The sequence below is a fragment of the Perognathus longimembris genome, chromosome 4 (genome assembly GCF_023159225.1).
Source record: "Perognathus longimembris pacificus isolate PPM17 chromosome 4, ASM2315922v1, whole genome shotgun sequence".
NCBI classification, from domain to species: Eukaryota; Metazoa; Chordata; class Mammalia; order Rodentia; family Heteromyidae; genus Perognathus; species Perognathus longimembris.
In genome coordinates this window covers 33,234,728-33,260,413 of record NC_063164.1, presented here as the reverse complement: position 1 = coordinate 33,260,413, position 25,686 = coordinate 33,234,728, and the positions used below count along the sequence as shown (strand labels likewise).

Below are 25,686 nucleotides of genomic sequence, written 5' to 3'. Positions count from 1 at the left end.
CTTGATCTGGATCCATTCGTTTTGTGCACAAGAAAAATGTTTTGACTTCCTAAGTAGTATGGGCCTAGAAACTTGGATTTTTTTTACACTGAAAACCAAAAGTATATGGTCGTATACATGAAGGATAACAGAAGGAAATGACTTAATTTTCACATGCCTTCCACAATTTGCCAATTCTTGAGCTGCTGCTCCTTCACACTTCAGCTCTCCACATACACGCTGCAAACCATCACTGTGCAAATTCACTGTGAGTTACTATGTATTGTTGGTTACCAATAAAAACAGTATTTGTGTTATTTATTTTAGCTGCACTATATCCAATACATGAGTTGGTAAATACACCACTTCAGTTTATAATATAGCGTTGTTGATTTTTCTCTTCATTTCTTGACTGTAGAAATTAGGTTTTATTTAAAATATTTTTGGAGGGATATTGATGTCTCCTCTTGTAGGCTGTGAGCTTTTAAGGGTCAGATTCAGAATCTGTAGCTCCATCATTACACACAGCAACTGACCTAGAGGGTATGCCAATAGTGGGCCTATTCTCTTTTCTAAGAAATGTTCTGCCAAATATGTGCTGTATCACAGCTGGCTTTTAACTATAAGGCCATCAATTATGGATTATTAATTTGTTAAAGAAAACAAGATCAAAGGACAAAGTTATTTGAATTTATAACCCAGAAAAAATATTTCTGGATATTTAAAATTATAGAATATATTCATATCTAATTTATTTTGTGGAAATGCTATTCACTGTTTTATGTGGTTATTATTGGATTTTCATTTTCTTAATGAAGAATAATAAACTTTCATGGTTTTTTGATATGTTAAATACATCCATGATAATTCCCAACTCTGAGAAGTGTCAGCTAGACTATTCTACTAGACATGAACGATGTCTGCATACATTAAAGAGAACATTTATTTTAGAAGTTGAATGCCTTAACAAGGAAATGTATTTGTTAGGAATAATTAGGGAGATACATTTTATTTCAAATTTCTCTTAAGGGAGCAAAATGATGTACGGAAACAAAGTGTTTCAAACCAAAATGAATGCTGATAGGGTTTAGTAATGTGTAACTTTTTTTTTTTTTTTAAGAAATGAAACCTTCCCTATAAGCTGTTGAGAATTCTAGCTCTGATATATCAAAAAGGTGATTTTAAAAAGTATGTTAGTGCATTATACTATTTTTCTTAAAATGAAAAAAATACAAACAAGTAAAAATAGTTTGCCAAATTAAATATATACTTGTATTCATGGTCAATATATACAAACAAGTATTTCCAGTTAGATATTTCTTCTCTTCCTTTTTTCTGTCCAATTATAGTATAGAGATAAATATGCTCCTTCTCCTTCCCACCCCCCGATTCCTTTAACCTTTTTTCAGACATTTTCCCACCCCATAGTACCTGCTTTTAGTGCAGGAATGCAACCTGAGTGGTATTCTCTTGATGGCTCCAGTGATCAACACAGCTTAATGAAGAGGAAAACAATCAGTTCCTATAAAACCCCTATGAAAACTGGGCATATGAACTTCTATAAAATATAAGATTGCCTGTATCTCATAACAGGAATTCCATTTTTTACTTAAATACATGATTCTTAAAAAAAAATTTAGGAACCCACAGGCTGGCAAACTAAATACTAATCCAATACTTTTATCACCCTCAATTGATCTCCACTGCATTGTGTGTCTGAATCCTTGATGGCCATAAATCAAAGAGCCGACAATGATGTAGAATAATCTCAAAAGCAATGAAAATGAAGGATATCCTCTCAAAAAATTAAGCAGAATTAAGGTGAATGATGTCTTGCATTTTTGAGATACCATAGAAAAATTGTCTTGGAATTAATAAGAAAATTATGCATCTGTGAAAATGCAGGCTTAGAAATATAGTGCTGTGTGTTTCACCTTGTGATATCTTTACTGATAAGGGAAAATGGAATTCCTATTACTAAAGAGAGCTGATCTCTTCGGTGTGGTTGATGGTTCCCTAACCAAGATCAGTGTTTAATGATGCTGTAAAAATAAAAAGCTGTGGGTGAGATACGAAATACCTGTAATAAATGCCATCCCATAAAGTATTTGATGGATGGAGGAGTGTCTAATGCATTTTAAATAAATGCATATCATACTATCACATATAGTGAATCTTAAAAAATTATTACTTAGATGCACAGTCCTTGTAGTGTTTGACATGGCACTGTGAAGGAAGTCTGATTGAGAAGCTACTTTCTACTGAACTTGTCGAGTGATGGGTTTGCTGTTAGTCATACTGTAATGTCCCTTCAACTTTGGTACATTCAGTGCAAAATATTTTGGGATTTTTTTTCTTTTTTACTTTTATAAAAATAAAAGGCCCTTTTGTTCCCTTGAGAGTGCTTAAAGAAATACATACCAGCATGATGCCCAAGTAAGCATGGAACATGAAAATGGAAAGGTGACACATATAGTATGATAGGTTCTTATTTACATCTTAAGGAACATAAATATAATGAACCTATAAAAATAATCAAAGGTCACTGTGTACATTTTTCCTGATATGCTGTGATTAATTGTTAGTTATTTTAAACTTGTTTTCATGCATTATAAAGCATAAAATCTGTCCTTAGTAATTCATTGAGTTACAGTTTGTCTTCAGCCATAATTACACACATACCACTTGCATATACATTGTCACAGACCACCTCATTGCAAATCATTAAAAGTTACTTCATATTGACTTTGGTTTCAGTTTTCATTTGTGTCCAATGAAAACTGAAACCTATAGTGTACATCATGCAGGCACTCATAAGCAAGAACTGAATATTCTGTAAAAACAGAGGGTTTAAATAAATGTACTTCTAGGAAATAGATTGGTTTTCATGATGAGATTTAACTCACACTAATTTGGAGATTGGGTGAAGTGTTGCCAGTCTGGCTTGAATCACGTTCAAGGGAAAGCTTCAAGATTCTCCTGAGTCCCTAAAAGTTATCCTGGAGCTGATCACGTAGAGGTTCATCTTCATCTCAGAACATAAAAAAATGGGAAAATAATTTTGGCAGTCAAGAACTGTTGATTGAAAGACTGTTGGGTTTTCCCCTGGGCATCAAGCTCACCCAAATCCTGCCATGAAGACTTGTCATCGGCCACTCTCCCAACGGGAGAGCACTTGTTCCCAGAAAACAACAGCACCCCACTTTACTCTGTGGAAGCCTCGTCTCTGGACTTCCAGTGTTCATTCTTCTGGAGGGCCAGCTGCCTGCTCTGCCTGTCCATGAAGAGCTGGCCACTGTGTGTCCAAGTCACTCAAGTCCAAAGGTACTGGTTTCTTCAACTGCTGTCAAGAGTTTCTCATAAAGCATGGAAAAGGATGGGTATGGAGGCAAATCCAGACGGTTGAAACAAGTATGAGCTCTGCAAAAGAAGAGCAGTACATGATTTAGAACTAGTCTAGGGAAATAAGTATGCCTGATTGCACACATGCACGCATGTGCAAACACACACTTTGGCCTGTCTTTCATTTTCAAGTCTGTTGCCAATTTGTTTGTTGTTTCTTTTTTGTGTGTCCCAGTCCTGGGATTTAAACTCCAGAATTTTCAGACTTTTTTTTTTTTTTTTGGCTTTTCTCACAGCTGGCGTTCTGTTTTTGAGCCATGACTTCAGTTCTGGTTTTGTGCTGGTTAACTGGAGATAAGAGTCTCATGGGTTTGTCTGGTATGGTTGGCTCTGAACCTCAATTCTCAGACCTCAGCCTCTTGAGTAACTAAGATTATAGGCATGACCACCACTGTTACCAATTGTTACATTCCTTTGGGAAAAAAACTGAAAATATTATGACTTAAAGAATTCATAATTGAATTTTTCTAAGGGAAGCATGATATTAAAAAAAAACAATTCTTACCCCTTCACAACCATTTAAAAGCTCTGTTACACATATATCACTACTTGTTGAGTTGTGTAAGAAGTACAAGGACAAGTTTCATTTATTTAATTACTTTCTTGTGGTATTAGACTTTTTAAAAGACCCAGAAAAAGGCCTTGCAAAACAATTTGCTTCGGCACTGGCATTTGCCTGGATGGCTCATTGCAAATCTGTGGTTTGGCGTGTTTCCATCATCTTGGGCAGGGAAGAACACCAAAAGTCTGTGAAGATCTGCCTAGTGGTTCCAAATCCTGGGAAAGTCCCAGCCGAAAATTTCTGTCCAAGTCAGTCTGCCATTGTTACTTCTTTGAATCCTGTAGTATAATCTGTCTTCTCCCCATTCACAATGTAGAAAAATGGCCATTTAAATCACTATTACACTATGTATTCTTTTTAAAGAAATAACCTCCTCTTTTGCCAAGATAGGAAATTAAAAAAAAAACATTTTCCTGTTATTTGCACCTGAATCACAATTTTTAAAAAAGTAGACAGTCTCTGAATAGTACATCTTATCAGGAAACACCATCTGCACTTTTGACACAGAACAGGAAGCACTCTATTCTGAATGCACACCAGCTTGATGGCTGGAGTGATTTTTAAAATGCTCCAATATGAAATTTTAGGAGCGATTTCTACGGTGGCCTGTTTAAATGTTTGTTGTTATAAATCAATTTTCTGTGATGTATTTTACCACAATAAAGACATTGACATGTGTAGTAAAGCATATATGTATGAAATACAGGTAGCTAATATTCCTAGATGTTGCTTTGAAGAGTGGGAAGATCAGATCTTTGCGGGTAGAGAGATCTGGGTGTGCATTCCAGCTCTACGAACTAGCTGTATGATTTGAAGTGAGTTTATTAGGACACTGAGACTTAAATTGCTCAACTGCAAAAGTGGAATAATATAACTTTTCTCAGAACGGTGTGCATAAATATGCTAACTAGAATGCCTGGCACATGTGTTTGCCTAATAATAGATCCACTGTTAGCCACATTTCCTTGTCATCCAAAAGATTTAGGACAAGGTAACAAACTGTACAAGAAATGTATCCAGTGCCTAACGTATGAAACTGTAACCTTTCTGTACATCAGTTTGATAATAAAAATTTGAAAAAAAATAATTTACTCTAATTACCTTCAATAAATTGCCAAAAGATAACAATGACCCATGAAAACTATGAGATAATAAACAGATAATAAACAGATGTGTGGTCACATGATTTAGCATAAATTGGACTGTGAAGAGTTGTAAGGATACACGTGGTTTGATTGTAAGGATGCCAGTGCTAGGACATAGAAACACTGTGACTCACATTTTACTACTGATACTATAAACTCTGGATATATTAGTGGGAATAATCTAATCTTTGATGGCAAGTAGTTTTCTTTTTAAATACAAAAGGCATTTCAGAATTGCATTTAATACAATTCTTCTGGTGCCTCTTTATACTATAATTCACTTTTGTGCCTTAAGGATAAGGTGTTAAAGAAATTTAAGTAGCATACTAAAAAATAATAATATTAAAATGTTAAATAAAGACTGTATCTGTGTTCTGAGGAGGGAAGGGTTTGAGGAATAAGCAGAAAAGTAAAACATGTTCTGGTAGAATTACATGCCAGAATTTGTATGTCAGACATTGAATATTCAAAATCCCATTAGACTCAAAGATGGTGCTACATTATTGCTTTCTAATATTTGTTTCTTTATTGCCTACAAGGTTGAGTACTTTTTCATGGGTCTTCTTACTTGTTGCCTTGCCTATTTGTGAATTGTCATCTTCATCTCCTTTGCTTATTGTTTTTTTTCCTTTGACTGTGTTTATTGCAGTAAAATACATGGAACATGAAAGTTACCATTGGAACTGTTTTCAAATTCATACTTTTGGAGAACTGAGTGCACTTCTATTATTTGACAGTCATCATCATTATCTATCCTCAGAATTTTTGTACCTTTCAAAACGAAACAGCTATTTCTGTTCCACCATCTCCCAGGATCCTGGGAACCACCACTGTAATTCCCGTCTCCATTCTTTTTATTTCTTTATGTACTTTATATAAGTGGAACCTTAAAATATTTGTCTATTGTATCTGGCTAATATTTTACTTGGCATAAAATTATCAAGGTTTATGTTGTGGTCAGTATCGGAATTTCTTTTCTTTTTTTTTGGCCAGTCCTGGGCCTTGAACTCAGGGCCTGAGCACTGTCCCTGGCTTCCTTTTGCTCAAGGCTAGCACTCTGCCAATTGAGCCACAGCGCCACTTCTGGCCGTTTTCTGTATATGTGGTGCTGGGGAATTGAACTCATGTATACCTCATGTATACGAGGCAAGCTCTCTTGCCATTAGGCCATATCCCCAGCCCGGAGTTTCTTTTCTTATAAAGGTTGAATAGTATTGTACTTTATGCATGTAACACATTTTATTTATCTACTCAACCATTGATGGACATGAACTATTTCAATTCCGAATGTTGTAAATAATGCTACTAAAAACACGAGTATACAAATACCTGTTCAAGTCTTTGCTTTCAGTGGGATTTTTTGGTGTAGGGGTATATATCCAGATGTAGAATTATTACATGTTAATTGCATTTCTAATATTTTTAGGAACCATCACACTGTTTTCCACAGTGCCTTGCCCATTTTCCATTTAGTCTATCCATAGTAAACAGGAGCTTTAATCTTTCCATATTATTGCCAACACTCACTTTTTTTTGCCAATCCTTGGACTTGAACTCAGGGCCTGAGAGCACTGTTCCTGGCTTCTTTTTGTTCAAGGCTAGCATTCTATATCTTGAGCCACAGCACCACCTTCGGCTTTTTCCATTTGTGTGGTGCTGAGGAATCGAGCCCAGGGCTTCATGTATACAAGGCGAGCACTTTCCCACTAGGCCATATTCCCAGCGCCCCCCTCCCCCAACACTCAATTTTTATGTTTTTATAAAACAACTATTTTTGCAACAGCCATCCTAATGGGTATGAAATCCACTTATCTTCTAAAGCTGTAGGGTTTCTTACTGATTTTGTTTAAGTAGTACAATAGAAAGAAAGACTCTGTTGCTGGATTTGAAAAAGTAAACTGCTATGAATTCCACATCCTCAAAAATGAATGTCATAATCACCTAAACTGCTCAGAAGCAGACCCTTCCTGAGCCTACAGATGAGAATGCATCCCTATAGATACCAGATTCTGGACTTGTGAGTCTGAGCAGAAGACTCCATTAAGCTGTGCCTAGATTCCTGCCCATAGAAATAGCAACATCATAAACATGTGTTGATTAAAGCTGTTAAGTTTATATATGTCTTGCAGCAATTAAAAAACTAGCAACAAGTCTCAAGGCTGTGAAACATCTAAGGGAAGGTGGCAAACAATGAGGTGACACAGTAGAAACTTCTTTCTTCTTTGCTGAGACAAAGCTAGGATGAAGCAACTGTCCTTCTGTTTTGCCAGTTTTCCAGCAGAGTTATCTGAATTCTTCAGGTCTCTCTGCAGATCCTGTCGTATCTGTATAGTACCTCATCCAGAAAATCCCCAACCCTGGACACAAATCAGTTTTCAACATAAAGGGGAAAGCTGGACAGCATATCTTTTTGTTATTCAGTCATAAGACATAATCACCACTACCTGTCCATAATCTAATGTTAGCAAGACTTCTCAAATTATACTTGGTTGCATAACCTATAGTTATCATAATACAACTTTCCATCTAAATAAACTAAATAACTCCTGTAAAATGTTTCATGAGGATGGAGACACCATATATTGTGAAAGGAAACCTGTGGGGTAAAATTAAATGGGTTTCCCAAGGTCAAAGCTGAGTCAGTGGTTAAATCAAGTATAGACTCTCACCCCTGGATCTCCTAGGGAAAGTCCAGCAGTAAACTAAAAGCAGGGGGATTCTCTTCTCGCTGGCTCCATTCCTCTATTCTTGAATGCCTGAGTGGTAACTTCATCCCACTCCTGACTGTGAACTTCCAGTCTCCATCGTTCTACAACATACATTTTCCACATGATTACACAAATTTTGAGAATCAGAGCTGATAAAGTAAACGTCAGGGTTTTTTGTTTGTTTGTGTGTGTGTGCTTTTTGTGCTGAACCTAAGGCTTGAACTCAAGGCCTGGACTATTTCCCCCTCAAGGCTAGTTCTCTACAGCTTGAGCCACAGCTTCATTTCTGGCTTTTTAATGGTTAATTGGAAGTAAGAGTCTCACAGACTTTCCTGCTCATGCTGGCTTCAAATCATGAGCCTCAGATCTCAGCCTCCTGAGTAGTTAGGATTAGGGTGTGAGTCACACAGGTGTCTGCCTTTTTTAAAAAAATAATACTTTTTAATGAACCATTCAGACACAATCTGAAGTAGCTCTGGGAGAAACAGCCAAGACTGGGTCTGTTCAGAAAATCCAGAGATTTTTAAATGATCATATTATCTAGATTCAATCTCAAGTTTACCAGAAAATAGAGACACTCAAGAGGGTATTTTGAATTACCTCAGAATCACATAAGAAATTATTTACAACAGAGATTGGGGGATTATATACCCCTTAATATTCTAACTCATTTTAAGGACCCCTCTAAGTGAGTCTAATGTCAATGGTCACCACTATTAAATAGACATCAAGTAGATTAGAAAGATGATATCCATGTTGGATAGTCACACAATTGTGTGTGTTTGCAAACATTTCAAAACTGCTTGTCAACAAGGCAGCACTGGTAATAAGGAAATTGAGGAACAGTGTGGTTAAATACATTGCCCAATATTTACCATCAACTTGCTCCATGAGCCAAGAACAAGAAGGAGGAAAATAAGGCAAAACAAAAACAAAATTCTCTGATATTTTTCACACTCCTGCTCCCACCCCATTCTATGTCCTAAGAAAACTCTAGTAGAAAATAATAGGAGGGCCCTTGCACTGTGTTGATATTGGCAGCAAAACTACATCCAGTTATTCAGTCTCAGTAAAGGAACATTTTTTTCAAATCTTTTAAAGCCTACCACACTGAAGCTATAATGAGTTTACCTTGTTTTAATCTACGCAGCCAAAACCACTCAAGGAGAGCAGGTCTGAACCCATCTTTAGGAAATCTTGTTGGCATCCATATCAAGGAGATTTTTAAAACTGTCCAGACATCTGGTCTGACTTAATAGATGTCTTGGTGCTTTCTAGACCCTTCAGCTGTTAACATGCTTAATCTCTCTAATTTCCTATAGACCAACAAGTCAAGTATCCAAACCCTGTGAGTCAAAAGTATCACAGTTCCATCCACATTTTTGGGTTGGCTCATCAACGAATGTATTTTCTCTTTGTGTGGAGGTGGATGTATTTATTACCCACTTGTTCCTCATGTTCCAAGAAATGAGTTTGTACAAACATCCCAAACTGAAGACAAAGAAGAGATTACAGTGAAGGTTTTAAGACAGGGAGAGGAGAAGAGGGAAATACCATGAGCCTTGTTTTATGTAGTACATGTAATCCTGGAAATAAAACATCTTTGCACTGACTTAAGTCTTTTAATTTGCATTATAATTTAGAAAGTGTCAATGCTTTCTTCTTTTCAATTGGTCATAGTGTGCAAATTTCAGCTCACTTCAAATTTCAGTGTACTTACTACCACCTCTTCATCAATTGATGAATTTTTAAAAATGACGCAAAAGCACTCTGCATTCACAGTTGTACCTGAAAATCAGTAAATCAGGATGCCTGTGGTAGTAGCTATCCTTCCTCACAGAACACAATAGGCAAAGCCAGGCTGCTTTGACATGTCTGCAAAGATTCTGATATTGCATCTCACTCCTCTACTTCTCTGTCTTTCCAGGGTCCCTTTAACTTCAGGCAGACTCCAACTCTTCAACTTACAAATAAAACCCTCTTATTTCCACTTACAAAAAAACAAAGAAACAGCTCTGACTATTTCCTTCAATGATCCCACACTGTGAAAGCTTGTCATTGCCATACAATGAGAAAAACTTTCCATCTGCAATATCTATCTTTTATTCCTTCACTTAGTGAACAAATACTTAAAAAGCATATATTGCAGGCCAAGCAGTGAACTGTTCCCTGGCAGATGAGGATAAAAGTAAAGGTCTGATTTCAGCCCTCTGGTTTATTATGTTCTGACCTCAAAATGGGAGCCCTTGAAGGGTGTGCTGGCAACTAGGGGATCTGGCCCGGACAAGTGTATGGCGTTCTTTTGGATCAGCTTGAGAAACTGAGCCCTCACTCGGGCCTGGCTCCTGAAGATGTAGACAATGTTGTTTATTAATCAAAAGATTACCATGGGCTATCTCTCTGTGGCTCAGTGTCCAAACAATAATAACACAGGGGCTTCACGTGTGCTCAGCAGAGTCCAGCAGGCCATATAGAGGTCACTATCTTTGTCAAGGCTCAGATGATTTGTAGGTGGGCAGGGTTTTCAGGATCAACAAAGATGCTTCTCAGCCAATGGTAGGGAAGCCTGGGAAAGCATTGCATTAGCAGGAAACTGGAAAAAAGGAACCAGGCTTGCCCAGAGGCTTAGAGGGAGGCAGAGCCTCATTGAGAAGCCAAGGGGTACAGCAAGGTCCTTCTCATTTATTGGATGAAAGGGAACAAGAGACAGGTGTTCAGGGGTTGGCAGAAGTACCAGTATCCAGGCAGGGAATATACGCAGTGGGTAAGATAGGAGACAAATCCAGAGCTTAGAAACAGAAATGAGAACACACAGTGCCAACTATGCAGTGATAGAACCCCATCAAAGTCATCCAGCAGGAGTCTTGTTGGCTTAAAGAGTTTTATCAACACCTTTATTTATTTATATGTTTAAAAGGTTGAAATAGCTAGATAAACATATATTTGAAAATAATTGGTAATACTCAAAATTTCTTGTTAGGACGTTGTTAGACAATAAAGGATAGGGAGTTCCTACAAAGACTAGATCATAAATATGTACACAAACTACACTCAATGTTAATCAGGTGTCAAAAATGTAAACTAACGTGAAATAATTCTACAGTACTCTACTCCAACCACTCACTTTTCCTATCACTAGTGGTCAATGATGCTGGCTACCTGTTCATGTAAATATCTAATAATTCCCTCTGTGTTTCAAGGTTCATGTGGACAGAGATCAGCTTCTATCTCCCATGAGGCTTTGCCCATAGTGAGGGCATGAGGAATATCATAAGCTATCTAGAGAAATTTGGTTTATATTCTACTATGTCTTATTCTGGTGTCTCAGTAGGCCACCTAAGTGAGCATGAGCCTAGATCTATGCTTCTCTAGTGGGAGTCCCGGCTTCCCCAATGGCTAGTAGGAGGAATTCTTCCAGCTGTGCATGCTGAGCATATTAAGTTCTTTGCCTCTGGAAAGCTTTTCACACAGGGGAAGGGTAACTACATTTAATAATCAGGAAAATTCCAGGGCTGAGAATTCTGGGCAGTCCAAAGAAAATACAATATCCTAGGTGGATATAGAACATTTGACACATCTAAATATTTTAAAACACCATGCCAGCCCTGAAGGCTAGATATTATGAACAATAGAATTAGCAGCTGCATTTACTGAGTGGTGTGTTAGGCCTCATTTTAAGCACTTTGCATGACTCAGTTTATGCCATCTTTGAAGCTCTACAATGTAAATACTAGTATTTGCCTCCAATTTTTCAGGCTACCAAAGTTATTGGAAATACCTTATCTAGAGTGGCTCCCCGTCATTCCTGAGCTTGGCTCATGCTTGCACTAGCTACTCAGGAGAGAGTGGGAGTAATAAGGCTCAAGGTCATTTAGAGAAAAAAAATCATGAGACTCCCATCTCAAACAATAGCTGGGCAAGGTCATGCATGCCTGTTATCTCAGCTACACTGGAGGTTCAGATAAGAAAGGTCAAAGTTTCAGGCCAGCCTGAAGGGGTAAAATTCATAAGTCCACATCTCAGCAGAAAAAGCTGAAGTGTGTAAATGCGTTCCTGTGATACTAACTATATTAAAGGAAGCATAAACAGGACAGTTGGAATCCAGGACAGCCTGGGATAAAAAAAAAAATGAGAACCCTCTTAAAACTAATCAGTGAGAAACAGAGTTACAGGGGTGTGGCTAAATTTTAGAGAAGCTGCTTAGCAAGTGGAAGGCCCAGTATCCTGAGTGTGAGAGAGAGAGACAGAGAGAGACAGGAGGGGGGTGAGAGAGAGAAAGAGAGAGAGAAAGAAGAGAGAGAGAGAGAGAAACAAGCTCATAAAAATAGTATGTATTGAGTGCAAGGTACAAGGTAAGGAAAAAATCATAATAAATTTAAACAAAGTCCTTGTTCTCAAGGGGTTATATTATGGATGGAGCACATAAATAAATCAGCTAATAACTATGCAAGAGGTAAGCAGGGTAAGTACTCTGAAGGAAATATAGCATGGCAGGTACACAGGGTGCAGAAGGAAGGTAGGCCTTTCAGACATAACTGGGCCTGAGAGAGAAAGCAGATCCTCCAAAGTGTTCACAGAGTTTATTTCAATAGTGAGCTTTTGGTGCACACACACACACATACATGTGCATATATATATATATATATATATATATATATATTGTTTTTTTCACATCCTGTCTTTTGATTTTGTGCCAGTACTTGGGCTTGAATTCTGGGCCTCAAACTCTTGTTCAGCTTTTTCTGCTCACAGCTGGCTCCCTACTGTTTGTACCATACCTTCACTTCTAGCTTTTTGCTATTTAATTGGAGACAAGTGGTTCATAGATTTGTCTATATTTTTTCTTGTCATTTTTGAAAAAAAAATACTTTTTATAATAAGAGTAAAAAATGGAACTTTAAAACACAGTTTTCATTTAAAAATATTTTTAAATTTATGCACCAAGTGGCTCACACCTGTAATGCTAGCTACTCAGGAAGTGGAGACTTGAGGATGGAGGTTCAAAGCCAGCCCAGTCAGGAAAGTCCATAAGACTCATATCTCCTATTAACCATCAAAAGAGGTAGGAGGGAGAGAGGGAGGGAGGGGGGGAGTGAGGGAGGAAAGGAGGGAGGGAGGGAGGGAGGGAGGAAAGGAGGGAGGGAGGGAAGGAAGGAAGGAAGGAAGGAAGGAAGGAAGGAAGGAAGGAAGGAAGGAAGGAAGGAAGGAAGGATTTAGAATTTCTGCTGGGCATATTAGAACATCCCTGTAATCTCAGCACTAGGAAGGATGAATCATTAGTATTGCAAGTTCAATGCCAACCTGGGCTTCATAGAAAGAACTTGTCTGGAAAAATCAAATTACAATAAAATTTCCATTTCCCATTTGGCAAAGCCCAACACTATCTCACATGCCCCATAGTAATTTCAGCTCCCCAACTCATCTGATCCATCAGACCAAAGGGCAAAACTCGCATGGACAATCACAGGAACTCTGTGAACACTAGAATGTTATACTCCATGCTGTGCATTTCCCAAGCTGGCTTGTGGGCAGCCCAATTTTTGGATTAACAATAAAATGAATTCGCTCTCTGCTTCTTAAGTTCAACACATTATGAGCAGATATTGGACTTGTGAAGACAGAGTAAATCCAACCACTAACCACAAAGCAGAGGAAGTACAGCAATGTGCTCAGGCTCTATGTTCCTCTGGAAACAGCCATAGGTCTCCATCATCACTTACCAGCTATACCTTTAGTTACTTGATTATCACAGAAGAGAAAAAGAGAAACAGAAGCAAGTTGTGCAGGCTTCAGAGAACACACATACACACTTTAATATGCTTCTTGGTTCCCATTGTGCTACCACAAAGGGAGTACAAGAAATCTGGGAAAAGAATGAGATATTTTCTTATGTGAAAGACTGAATGGCCCTGAACCATCATGTGTGAAAGACTAAGGTGTTCTCCCTCATTGTTCTGGGTTCCAGAACAGCCCACACTTGCCCCACATAGTCCCTTCCCCACTGCAAACGGGTACATTTTTAAAGTAAGAAGGACTCATCCATTTTCTCTCCAAAATACCTATAGACACAGAAATACTAATGGGCTGACAAGCATGAGCCCAAACAGCTTTTCAGTCCTATGAATAAATATTATATTTAAATATATATAAATTATATACATATAAATTATATATTTATATATAACTTTTTATGTATAATTTATATATATATAAAGCTACTAGTGGAAAACAGCTTGAGTATATGTTCTGAGAAGGGAAGAAATGGACTCTGTAGTCTACAATAATCTATATTTTCACATCTAAATAATATATCGCATAAAGAGTGATGACTAGGTTGTCAGTGAAGGATGTGCTTCTACTAAGACTATACTGTCATGCACTGAAGTGCTTTATTATTTCTTCTTTTCATATTTTAACACAGTTATACAAAGATTCAGGCTTCCAGAGATTCAGGACCAAGGTTTGACAAGAACAAAGGGAACACATTACCCTGAAGATTATAAATGGACATCACAAATACTCTCTAAGCATGGCTTTGTCACTCCACTTTATAGAGGTTGTTGTCTTTATTTGTGCTTCTTTAGAATCCAGTAGAACTAAGAATGCAGAACCAGGCTTGGGTGTACATGGCACTGTGTGTTACCCAACTGCATGTGTGCAACACTACGGAGGTCATCTCTAATGAGTCAGCACAGGAACTTCCTGGAGCTACCCGGGGGAAGTAGAGATGTGATTTCAGTCCAACCCCCAAGATTCAAGATGCTGCAACAACCTTTCATCTTACCTCTTACTTAACTAAGCCCAACCTGCCATCACTCTCAGTCTTTTGATAAAAAAAAACTGAAAAGATCAAGTCATCTTGTTGGTTCAGGGTCAGATGATGGCAGAGTTGAGATGAGAACCCTGGTCTTCTAACTTCCAGCTCTGTTCTTTTTCCACTCTTCTACCTAATATGTATTTCAGCTGGCGGCTCATGGTAATCAATGGTAGTCACCACTAACTGCATGCTTCCTCAGGGCCAAAGACTGGACTAATTGTTTTGTTGTTGTTGGTTTGTTTTGCCAGTGCTTGGGATTTTCACTCAAGACATCATGCTTTCTACATAGGCATGTTACCACCTGAGCCCTTTTTGATTGGGTTATTTCTGAGATAGAGTCTTGTTTTCACCCAGTCCAATCCAGAACCACAATCTTCCTGAACTGAGCCTCCTACATAGTTAGGATGACGGGCATATGGGTAACACCCGGCTATTGTTTGACACAGGGGGTCTCAGAAACTTTTGCCCCGCTGGCTTCAAACTACAATGTTTTCCATTTCAATCCTCTGAGTGTCCAGGACTATAGGCATGAGACACAGACACCTGATAGATGAAAGTGTTTAATACGAATCTACAAGGTAGATGAGAAAACAATAAATGACTTTTCTCTGCTCACCAGGTTTCATGAAACTTCCTTGATCAAATGCAAACAGCCAATGTATCTATTTATTACCCCAGTTTCTTCCCTTATACTTCAGTGTAATAAATAAATGTCAACAGAAGGTACCACATGATTAATTTGCTGTTTCCTGATTTTTCTTTGCTAATTCTTACGTTTTTCAGAAGAGTGAAGTGTCTTAGTGTCTACAGCACCTTTTGGGATTTTTTTTTTTTTAGAAACAAAGATGTATACAACTACAATAAATGACTTCTTCAAATAATAAAATTACAACTCCCCCCCACGTTTGGGTACATCAAGACCACCTGATACTAATCAGTGCCCCTATGCAGCTTGTGATGCCTGAAAATTAATCCAGGAGGCTTAGACAAGCAAGCATTTGCATTCTTCATTGTTCTTTGCATTTGTATTTTCGGTACCCCTTCCCCATCTTATTTCATCTGCTAAAAATACAATCCTTGAGAGTTAAAGTCTTGCAGTTGCCAAGAAAGCCTTGAAAGATTTCTCAAATTTGGTTTTACATCTACCATGCCATCTACAATCATCTTTTATAGCTACCATAACAATTCTCAAGGTTACCTCTACAGAAAGAAACTTAGGTTGATATTTTGGCTTTTCCAGGTTGTAGTTTAATTATTAGTAAGATTATAGGTGATGTAAGGTCCTTTTTATTTGAAAAATACTGATTAGATAAAGGAAGTGCATTCACCCTCAGGCATTTTTTTATTAACAAATACTATCTTGCCAGTCTAGTTAATTTATTAGTAGCAGAAACAAAGTAAAAATTTTCTGCTCCAAGGAAATGTATGATCTTGTTGCAAGTAAGGCAGACAATATTCAGGAGACATCATCTATGTACCATATAAACTAAGATATAAACTCCTTAGCCACCACAATGGCAATAAAAATTTGAAATAGTAATCAATATCAACTTTTAGAGCTTGTGCCAGCTGTTAGCTGTTATGTTGGAGGCAGAAGTACGATGCCCATTGTTGCTTAACTGATACTGGCAAATGTTCTGCTTCTGTTGTAACTAATATTTTACGATACAGATGTATATATTTTAAGGATGGCTAGAGAGCTCTTCATTTAGAAAGCTAACCAGACATTCATTGTATAAATTTTCTTCCAAAATTTTGATATGAAAATAGAAATCTATTTTAATCGAATCTAATCCATCCATCCACATACAAATAATCTAAGGTCTCCCCTAGAACCCTGGGGTGGTAGTAAAGCAATGCAATTTTCTGTCTTACCTGGGAAGAGCAGTGATTTTTCCCCATTTCTCTACACAGAATCTTCTTGGGCCATTACTTCCTCGGAGAGAAGCAAATCCTTCATAGGGAATACTGGATGTGCCTGTAACAAACTGTCAAAAAATAGAAGGAAATAATATGGTGTACTTAAACCCCTAGGTAGATAGATAGATAGATAGATAGATAGATAGATAGATAGATAGACAGACAGACAGATAGATAGATAGAATTAACAGAGACTGTAGCCAGCAAAGCACATTACTTTGCAAAGGGGACAGGTGGAAGTTTGTAGAACAGTTTTATGGGTAAGAAAGGACAGTGCATTATGAAGCAGAAGGGGCTGTTATAGGGGTTTTAGAAAATAAATTATAGGTTCAGTTGACTATTGCAAATGCTGAAACCAGAGATATTTCTCATTAAAAATGAATAGGCAGGCGTATCAGTTAACTTAGGTCTATTTAGCCTCGGTTCTTTATCAACTTGAAGTGAATTGAAAAGAAGGTTTCTAAGTTTGCAAGTTTAGGGTTCAGATCTTTAATCCAAAGAAGGCAAGACACAGTCAACTTGTAAACTCTGCCTGAGACTTCCTCAATTCTGATACTTCAGCTGCTAGCAATCAGTAATTGCCTGGGTTAACTGAATGGCAAAGAAAGAGAGAAAGAGAGAGACAGAGAGAGAGAGGGGGGAAGGGATGAAGGAAGGAAGGAAACAGAGAGAGAGAAAGAAAGGGAGAAAGGAAAGAAGGAAGGAAGGAGATGGAGAAGGAAGGATAAAAGGAAGGAAAAAAGGGAGAAAGAAAGAAAGGAAAAAAAGAAAAATTTCTCAATGTTTCTGCATGTCACTGTTTTCCAAATTTGCAGAAAATTAGATGAAGGAAAAGACTTTTGAAAAAAAATCAAGGAACTGCATAAAATCCATTAAAACCTGTCTTAAAGGTTGAGGGGAGTTAAGAAAAAGCAAAACAACTGAAAATTAACTTGGTTCTCTTTGAGGGATTGGACATTGACTCTTTCTGTTGCTAGAGATGCTGGCTGCAGAGTACTGGGCCTTTCACTGAAGGACACCCAGGCGTCCTGAAGGCAAATGCTGTCCCTGGGATTCTTGGGTTGGCACTGGTATTTCCTGATACTTCTCATGAAATGCCTTGGCTTGGCCTGGATGTTCTTCAGCAATTGAGTTGCATAGGATGCCCTCAGAAAACTTGTAGTATGGAAATAGGACATCCCAAATACATACATAAAATGGTATGTACATAAAAATGTATGCATGACAGAGTATACATAGTGATTGTTGAAAATACTTAGTGACTGTCAAAAATATACACTTCCAACAATATTTATACTATTATGTTAAGGACACTAATGGCATCTTACCTGTAACAACCTTAGCCGTTGTTCATTGTTGAATCTTTCCACTGCTGCCCAGAACCACCGAATTACAATATGATTGTCATGGTATCCTATTAAAGCAACCAGAAAAGTGCATTTAATTTTGACTCCTTTACCTCAGCCCACCAAGAAACATGACAAAAGACAAACTCTCAGCAGTTTAGTTTCTTTAAAGGTAGTTTATAACTTACAACTAAGGAATAGCAACTAGGAAATATGATCCCAGAAGTAGCAAAAGGTAAAGAAAAAAAATTAAATGAAACCAAGATATCCATTTTCATTTAGTCACCACTTAAATGGGATGAATAACAAATACGCTATTTTAGCTCTCATTTCTGAAAAATATAATTGCAGTGATTGGAAATGATGAACTCTCAGTCAATCCTATAGAAATAGTTTTCAGGTACCAAAGTTGAATGTTATACGAAGCTTCAGAGTCCAATAGCAAATAAGGCAGAACCCCACATGGGTTCGCGTAGAGCCATTAACCAACATATCATATTCATAGTCCAAAAATAATCACAGAAAAGTAACAATTAACTCAACTAACAAATCTTTTCTAGTCATCAACTACAAAGACTTTTAGTCCACATTTTGGTAGAGTCTAACAGAATGTCAAAAGTCCTATCTCACAGGGCAGTGGTTGTGGAATCTATTTTTCAGTGAAAAAGAATTAAGCTCAGAGAGAAGGCTGACAAAGGATTAAGGTACAATTAACGATTTAAACCAATTAATAGTCATATTTTATATGCATGACATTCACTTGAATTCTGGGTCAGAATTAAATGAACACCCCAAAAGGGAAGGGGTTAGAAGTGATCTTAATCAGAATGTTTTCTTACAGGTTCTCATAGTTGCAGGATTTGGGGGAATCTCACTTTATTGTTTGCCATTTTATCAGTGATGTTTAGTCTTATTTGGAGGAGACCAGGGGAAGGATAAGCAAAATTAGATTGGGTGTGGTTGAGGCCCAGGGTCCATGTCCAGTCTTTAGTAAAAACGTCTTGTTACTGAGCAATTAGAGTGCTCTCATTTACCAAATAAGTTCATAGGGTCTTTGTGGCCTTTATGTTTTCTGATCTTATGAATCAGCCATTCTCTACTCTGCCTCTGCTGTTTGTGCTCAGGCTTTTCTGGAGCAGTGAATGTGAAAGCTGCTGGGTGAACATGTGGCAAGTGGCAGACTAGCTGGTTCTATATTCGCTGCCAGCAATTGAGTGAGTAAACATGGCAGCTGAGTATTTGCCCTTTGCTGCTCCCTTTGAAGAAGCTCACGTGGTAAGATCAACAGTAACCATAGAAACAGGTCCTTGATTAGTCAGATATAGTCAGTATGATTGGCTGATCTGATCAAATGTATTTCTATTAGGATTTCCTGAGGTGGAATGATGACACAGTTTACAGTAAGATACAAGTTACACATTTTGCTAACAAACCACTTCTCCAGTTATTTGTAAGTTCAAACAGATTAAAAAAAAAACAACAGTTTTGTAAGTTCAGAGTACAAGAAACCTGAATATTAAATAGAAAATGGAACAGGTAGAGTCTGACCAGCTATAGGTTAGCAACGTTATAATTACCAAAGCCACATATGGATTACACCTGAGGCCAACTGTAAAACTTAGTTCAGAACTTCAGAAAGAGCAGCAATGGAAACACCCATGTGATGGAATCTGTCAGAGGGAAAAGGCAAGCAAGGCCAGCCATGGGAGCCAGAAAGAGGTGGGAGAGCCAAGGTCAGGTAAACCCCAAAGCAATGCAGAAAATGTTAAGGTTTCTTGTACTCCAAATTTATGTAACTGTTGTTGCTGCTAATCTCTGTTTCAACTTACTTCTTGCTTCTAATCTCTGTTTCAACTTACAGATAATTGGAGGACTGGCAATGGCTTCCTCTTGAATTGAACATAATGCTTGAATTTGGAAGGGATTTCCCAAACTTGTTGAATTTTGAGAACCTTATCTCAGAATGAGTTAAAATGGATAGTTCACTGAACTGCAGAAAACTTGCCGATTAGCAAACTCAAAGCATGTCCCTTGTGAAGATTTAGAATGAAAATGGAATAGGTGGAATCTGACCAGCTGGATGTCAGCTCCCTGCTGCTCCACTAAAAATACCATAAAATAATTAATTAGTGTTTTGATGATCACATTTCCTCACAGACAATTAAGAGTTATGACATCCTCAGATGGGGTGTAAGCAGGCTTTCCCTCTTTTGGCTGATGAGGTGATGGGGTGGGGGAGGGGGAATGGGGAATATACCTTGCCCAAGTCTCAAGGGAGAATAATTTTGTCTGTCCTGTGTTTCAACCGGCATGGTGACCCACACTTCCCTTTAATTGAAACTTAAAATCGTGCCATCTTAGAAATCAAATTTCACCTCCTCTATATTCTGTGTTGCTTCTCCAATCGCTGAGGTCTATTTCAGCTGTGCCTGCGATGACCAGTTCTAGTTCTCTTGCATCAAAAACAGACACCAGCCTGGCATCCACCACCTGGGAAGAAAATAGAGTACAGAGTATGGCTTCTGGGCCTGAAGACACATCAGCTTTCATTAAGTCTCATCAGGAAAAGAGGGCACAAGGAATTGTGGGAATAATGTAAGTATACCTCATGTAAGAAAACTGTACATCCTTTCTGCAAATATGTGTCCCCCCATTTTTGGTAGAAGGTTGATAAGATTTGCTTCAGTTCTGTTTATTGCCATATCATCTTAAACATGCCTAATCTCATCTAGTCTCAAAAGCTAAGCAGGGTTGAGTCTGGTTAGTAGTAGGATGGGAGGAGGATTTTAATTTCATAATTGACCATAATTGGCTGATAATACCAGTTTGTGGTTTCTCTTCTGAAAAAGATCTAGTGCTCTTACAGAACAGAACAAGTCACATGTAATACACATAGCAAACTCATTGTGAGCCACACATAAAGTTGTTTCACTAATCAAGCATGAGATTTGATTATCCACATTGAAGCATGAATAAGAATAATGACCCAAATGTTATTAGCAGGCATTCAAACACTATATGCTACTTGAAATCAGGTTGCAGTATTGATTTCAGTAATCTCTTATAACAAGCAGACTAAGCCTTTAAGTGTGTGCTTCCAAGATATGTAGGGAAAATGCTGGCCTTTTTCAACAAAGAGAGCAAGAGTAAAAATAGCCGAAGAGAAAGGAGATGGGAGCATTGTACACATGGAAGGCACCACAGGACAAAGTGTGGTTTACTGTTCCTGCAGGAGGGCTACTGCTGTTTACCTCATAGAAGCCTCTCACTAAGCTCTCAGTTTGCTGGACCACGCCTCTCTCGATCCTCCACTTCACCATCCTCTCAATGTACTCCTTCTTGTTCTTCTCGGTCACTGGGATATTGGCACCCCCTGGCTTCAATTCTCTTTCAGTAATCTGGGATTAAAGAAACAAAGAACTGACCCAACATGATAACTTGATGGTATATGCTGCTATCAATGAGTGGAACTCGGCTGGCTTACAGGCCCCCCAACAAGCAAGTGTACCTTTTGCACACTTTTGCTAGGCACTGAACTGGTGTTTGAAAGCATTGGTGGTTGAGAAAACATATCACAAGGCTTAACAGTTAAAATTTAAATCGTGACTAACAAGACATGTTTTGTTTTTTTTTAAATGTAGATGAATTGGCTCCAGTTATTGGCCCTTTGCTATTTGAATGTTGGACAAAACCCATTTCTACCAATTTCTCTCAAATTTAGAATTGTCAGTATCTAGAGAGCCAATAGAAAAGATTACTTCAGGAAAACAGAATTGCCACCCAACTACATCTTATACTTAGTTTTCAAAACTTAGGAAATCCAGAAAACCACCCAAATACTAATGTCTAGTAAGAGTGAAGACACAATTTCTGAAGGAAAAAATTTAACCTACCTTCTGCCACATTTAAAATAAAACCAAAATGTTGTGTTTTTTTAAGCCTTGTTCAACATACTGTTTACATTTTCTCAGTTTCAAAACAATAAATTTTAGTGCTTAAATCTAAATGAGAGCTAAAAATACATATGGCAATCGAAAATTTAATATTGAGCTCTAGAACAACATAGACTATTAAAATATAATCTCGTTACGACACATTCTTGTACCTCTGGTGTATATTTCATTTTATTTGTTTCCTTACTCAATTATTTATTATTTGGATACATTGAGGTTTGAACTCAGGGCCTTGCACTTGCTCAGCTGGGACTCTGCCACTTGACACACTTCTATCTCTGTTTTCTGCTGGTTATTTTATTTATTTATTTTTGGCCAGTCCTGGGCCTTGGACTCAGGGCCTGAGCACTGTCCCTGGCTTCTTTTTGCTCAAGGCTAGCACTCTGCCACTTGAGCCACAGCGCCACTTCTGGCCATTTTCTATATATTTGGTGCTGGGAAATCGAACCCAGGGCTTCATGTATACAAGGCAAGCACTCTTGCCACTAGGCCATATTCCCAGCTCCTCTGCTGGGTATTTTTGAGATAAAGTCTGGAGAACTTTTTTTTTTTTTTTTTTGCCAAGGCTGCCCATGATCCTCCATTCTCAGTTTCCCCAGTGGTGAGGATTACCATCTGAGGTACCAGCTCCCAGGCCTTTTGTGGATAATTTAGTTGACAATGGAAGATTGTTTTAAGACATTTTCTTTTAGATTATAATAAGCAAATGAAAATATCTTACTCTGTAGTTGGCACGAGGAAAAAATAATCTTTGTAACTGACATTACTGTCATTTTAGGTTTATAGCACCCAATAAGCTACAAATACACGTGTCTGATTTTAGTCATAGAATTAACTTCTCACCAACCAATGGCCTCATCTGTCACATTCAGAAATCAGGTGTTCCCCTACACACACCTGCCCAAAAACTTCTTCATTCACAGTGAACGTGAGGTCGAGGATGTCATGGATGTCGTTGTCTTTCATCCACTGAAGGCTCTGGTGGAACTCTTCATCAAGGTATTCTAGATCACTCAGGTCACACAGACTGAAATGACAAACGGAAGCAAATTCATAGGCTTGGCTCCCAGGAAAATCCCAGGGTTAATGGGCAGAACAAGGTCAAAGGATAAGGCAGTGATTTATGGAATGCTCTTAGACAGACTCAGTAACTAAGCCAGTGAAAAAAACCTTGGATACATTAAATGCCACAGGAAGCAATTAGGCTACTCTCTGTTACATACAGATCTGGATGTGTGAGAAGTAAGGCCTTGTCTTGCAGTTTTAGTGCTCCATCCAGAACTGAACGAAGGTGACAACCTGGGCCCAGTATTCGTTTTGGCTATTGTATAGGACTTTAAAATACTTCCCTCCTAAATTGACTTTTTACAAACATATTTCTATTCTTCAATTTTGTGGTTTTTTTCCCCTTTTTTAAAGACAAGATTCTATAAGTCATATTCAAGACAGCCCCTTTTTCTTCATGGTTCTTATTCTGTAGCTCTAAAAATAGCAAGCAAAACAATCTCTCTAAAATTATAATGATTTTCTATATTTCTTCTCCTTTTTCTTTTAATTGCAGAGACAGGATCTGCATGAGATGAAGGTGATACGTTAAGCCCTGTTGTGAGGTAGTAATAATTGATTTGGTAGAGTTGTTTTGCAATTTCCCTCCCCTCAGATCAATTTCAAGCGTCATTTTATTTTGTTCATTGGAAACATTAATTAAACAGCAAGTAATATGCCTGATATCTTAAGAGCTACTTGGTAAAATTGACATTGCTGCTCTCAGTAGACAAAGGTCTCATTTGAAAGCCACATGTAAGTAGATAAGTCAACATAAGATGATCATAAGGAAGATGGTGCTTAAAATTCATGCATTAAGAAAACGATGCTAGGGCTGGGGATATAGCCTAGTGGCAAGAGTGCCTGCCTCGGATACACGAGGCCCTAGGTTCGATTCCCCAGCACCACATATACAGAAAACGGCCAGAAGCGGCGCTGTGGCTCAAGTGGCAGAGTGCTAGCCTTGAGCGGGAAGAAGCCAGGGACAGTGCTCAGGCCCTGAGTCCAAGGCCCAGGACTGGCCAAAAAAAAAAAAAAAAAAAAAAAAGAAAACGATGCTAGTATTAAATTTAAAAGAAGATGAGGAAGGCAGAGGGGAGCTCTCGGAGAAGACATGAGGGACAGTTGCTTTGACCTGGAAATTCAGGAAAAACCTTTTACAGCAGATGATGACTACATTAAGCCGTAGGTGATGATTAAAAATTAGACAGATAAAAATGAACGAAGTTAAAGGAAAAAGAAGAGAAAGGAGAAGGAGAAATGAGCAAAATCCAACAGTATGGAATACAACAAAATTTTCAGAAAACAAGACCCAGAAGGTAGCTATGTATGTGTTCTGAGGAGTGTGGTGATTCCGAGCTCCAGGAAGTCACAGTGTAGAGAATGATTTGAAATAAGGTGGAGACCAATTAAGAAGCCACTTTACTTATCTGGCTAAAATAAGGGTTCTAATTAGGGTAGGGCTATCAAGAGTGGAGATAAGATAAATTGAAGGATTATTTAGGAGGCAATAATTAGCAAATACTAAATAGTTTTATTGGGTATTGGGAAGGGATTAAGAAAGGATATTTAAAACAGGCAAGTAAACTTCTGTCATAACTCTGACAGTCTTGAATCAGGATTCAGTGTTTTTTCACTGTGAGTTTGGACTCAAGACTGCACAGAGAGCTGTGCAGAGAACCAACGATGTGCTAATTACAGGAATGGTGTGCTCCACATCTGATAATAATTTCAATCTTTTATCATGATAATATGAAAAGTCGAGTACTGTGAGATAAAAGTTTCATTTGTCATCATAAATTACTGTATTGCATATAGGGAGAACTCAAAAAACAGTATGTCATTGTCTACCACTCACAAACACTACCCAAGCAGAGTCACAACAAAGGAGAATGAAAATTTGACCAAGTATTTGAAGGTTTGCACAAAGAAAAACATAAAACACACTTCATAAAAGACAGGGGGCTGTGAGTCACCAAGGCTAATCCGCAAGTATTCTATTGGTAATCTGCGCTAATGCCACAAGAATTCCAGTGCTGTATTTGAAGCACAATTGTTTTAAAGACACAGCCATTGCAGTAAATGAAAATAAATTATTTGGACAAAAGTGAAACAAAGATTTTGGTGGCTAGACAAGAATAAAAGACTTGAAGCAAGAAATCCACATTAACCATGTCTGAAATTGTCTTTGCTTCTGAAATTGAAGCCATTATTTAGTTTATTAACGATTGATTTGAAATACTGAACAGATGAACAATGATTTTGATAGAAGACTCTCTTCGATTCAGTGAATATTGCATTTTCACATGCTAATTAAAGAAGCACAAAAGTACTCTTACATTCTCAGAAGTGCCTTGTAAAAGGGCCTGGTGAAGAAGGCATCCAACAAATACTGGTGTATCAGCGCAAGGCCAAGGATCCTCCCGCTGAACCGGAACCTATGAAGGAAAACATGAGATAGCTCACATGTCATAGAGCTGTTTCTAAGTGGTTCTCTTGGTTTCCCAGACGGTGTGACAATTCTGATCATCTAAGTTTATCCAAGATGAATTACCTCCAAGGTCCATGAGAGTTTACAGACACTGCAGATTGGCTTCATTAGCCATTAATGTATAGATACTTGTTGAGGAAATCTATCTCACTGATATTTACAGATGCCACCTTTACCTTTGGTCAATCATATCACCACATAGCACCCCATCATTTACAACCTGAATCCCTAGTTTGTATTTTACTGAAATTTCCCAATATCACTTCCAAGAGATATTGACAGATATGAGACCAGAGAAGGTAAGGAAAATTGCTGTTCC

At 38.0% G+C, this 25,686-nt stretch overlaps 1 protein-coding gene across 3 annotated transcripts in view; it reads right to left on the bottom strand.

Annotated features, from left to right (window-relative positions):
* Positions 1-599: 599 nt before the first annotated feature.
* Positions 600-25,686, bottom strand: part of Hecw2 (HECT, C2 and WW domain containing E3 ubiquitin protein ligase 2) — a 336,885-nt gene continuing 311,798 nt past the window's right edge. For all 3 annotated transcript variants that reach the window (XM_048345051.1, XM_048345052.1, XM_048345053.1), the window contains 7 exons: positions 25,216-25,314; positions 22,730-22,859; positions 21,131-21,277; positions 20,255-20,369; positions 17,862-17,947; positions 16,489-16,601; positions 600-3,399 (listed from right to left, as the gene is read on the bottom strand). In XM_048345051.1, coding sequence (XP_048201008.1) covers positions 3,288-3,399; positions 16,489-16,601; positions 17,862-17,947; positions 20,255-20,369; positions 21,131-21,277; positions 22,730-22,859; positions 25,216-25,314 — 802 coding nt within the window. In that variant the 3' untranslated portion in view covers positions 600-3,287. The remainder of the gene's footprint in view (positions 3,400-16,488; positions 16,602-17,861; positions 17,948-20,254; positions 20,370-21,130; positions 21,278-22,729; positions 22,860-25,215; positions 25,315-25,686) is intronic.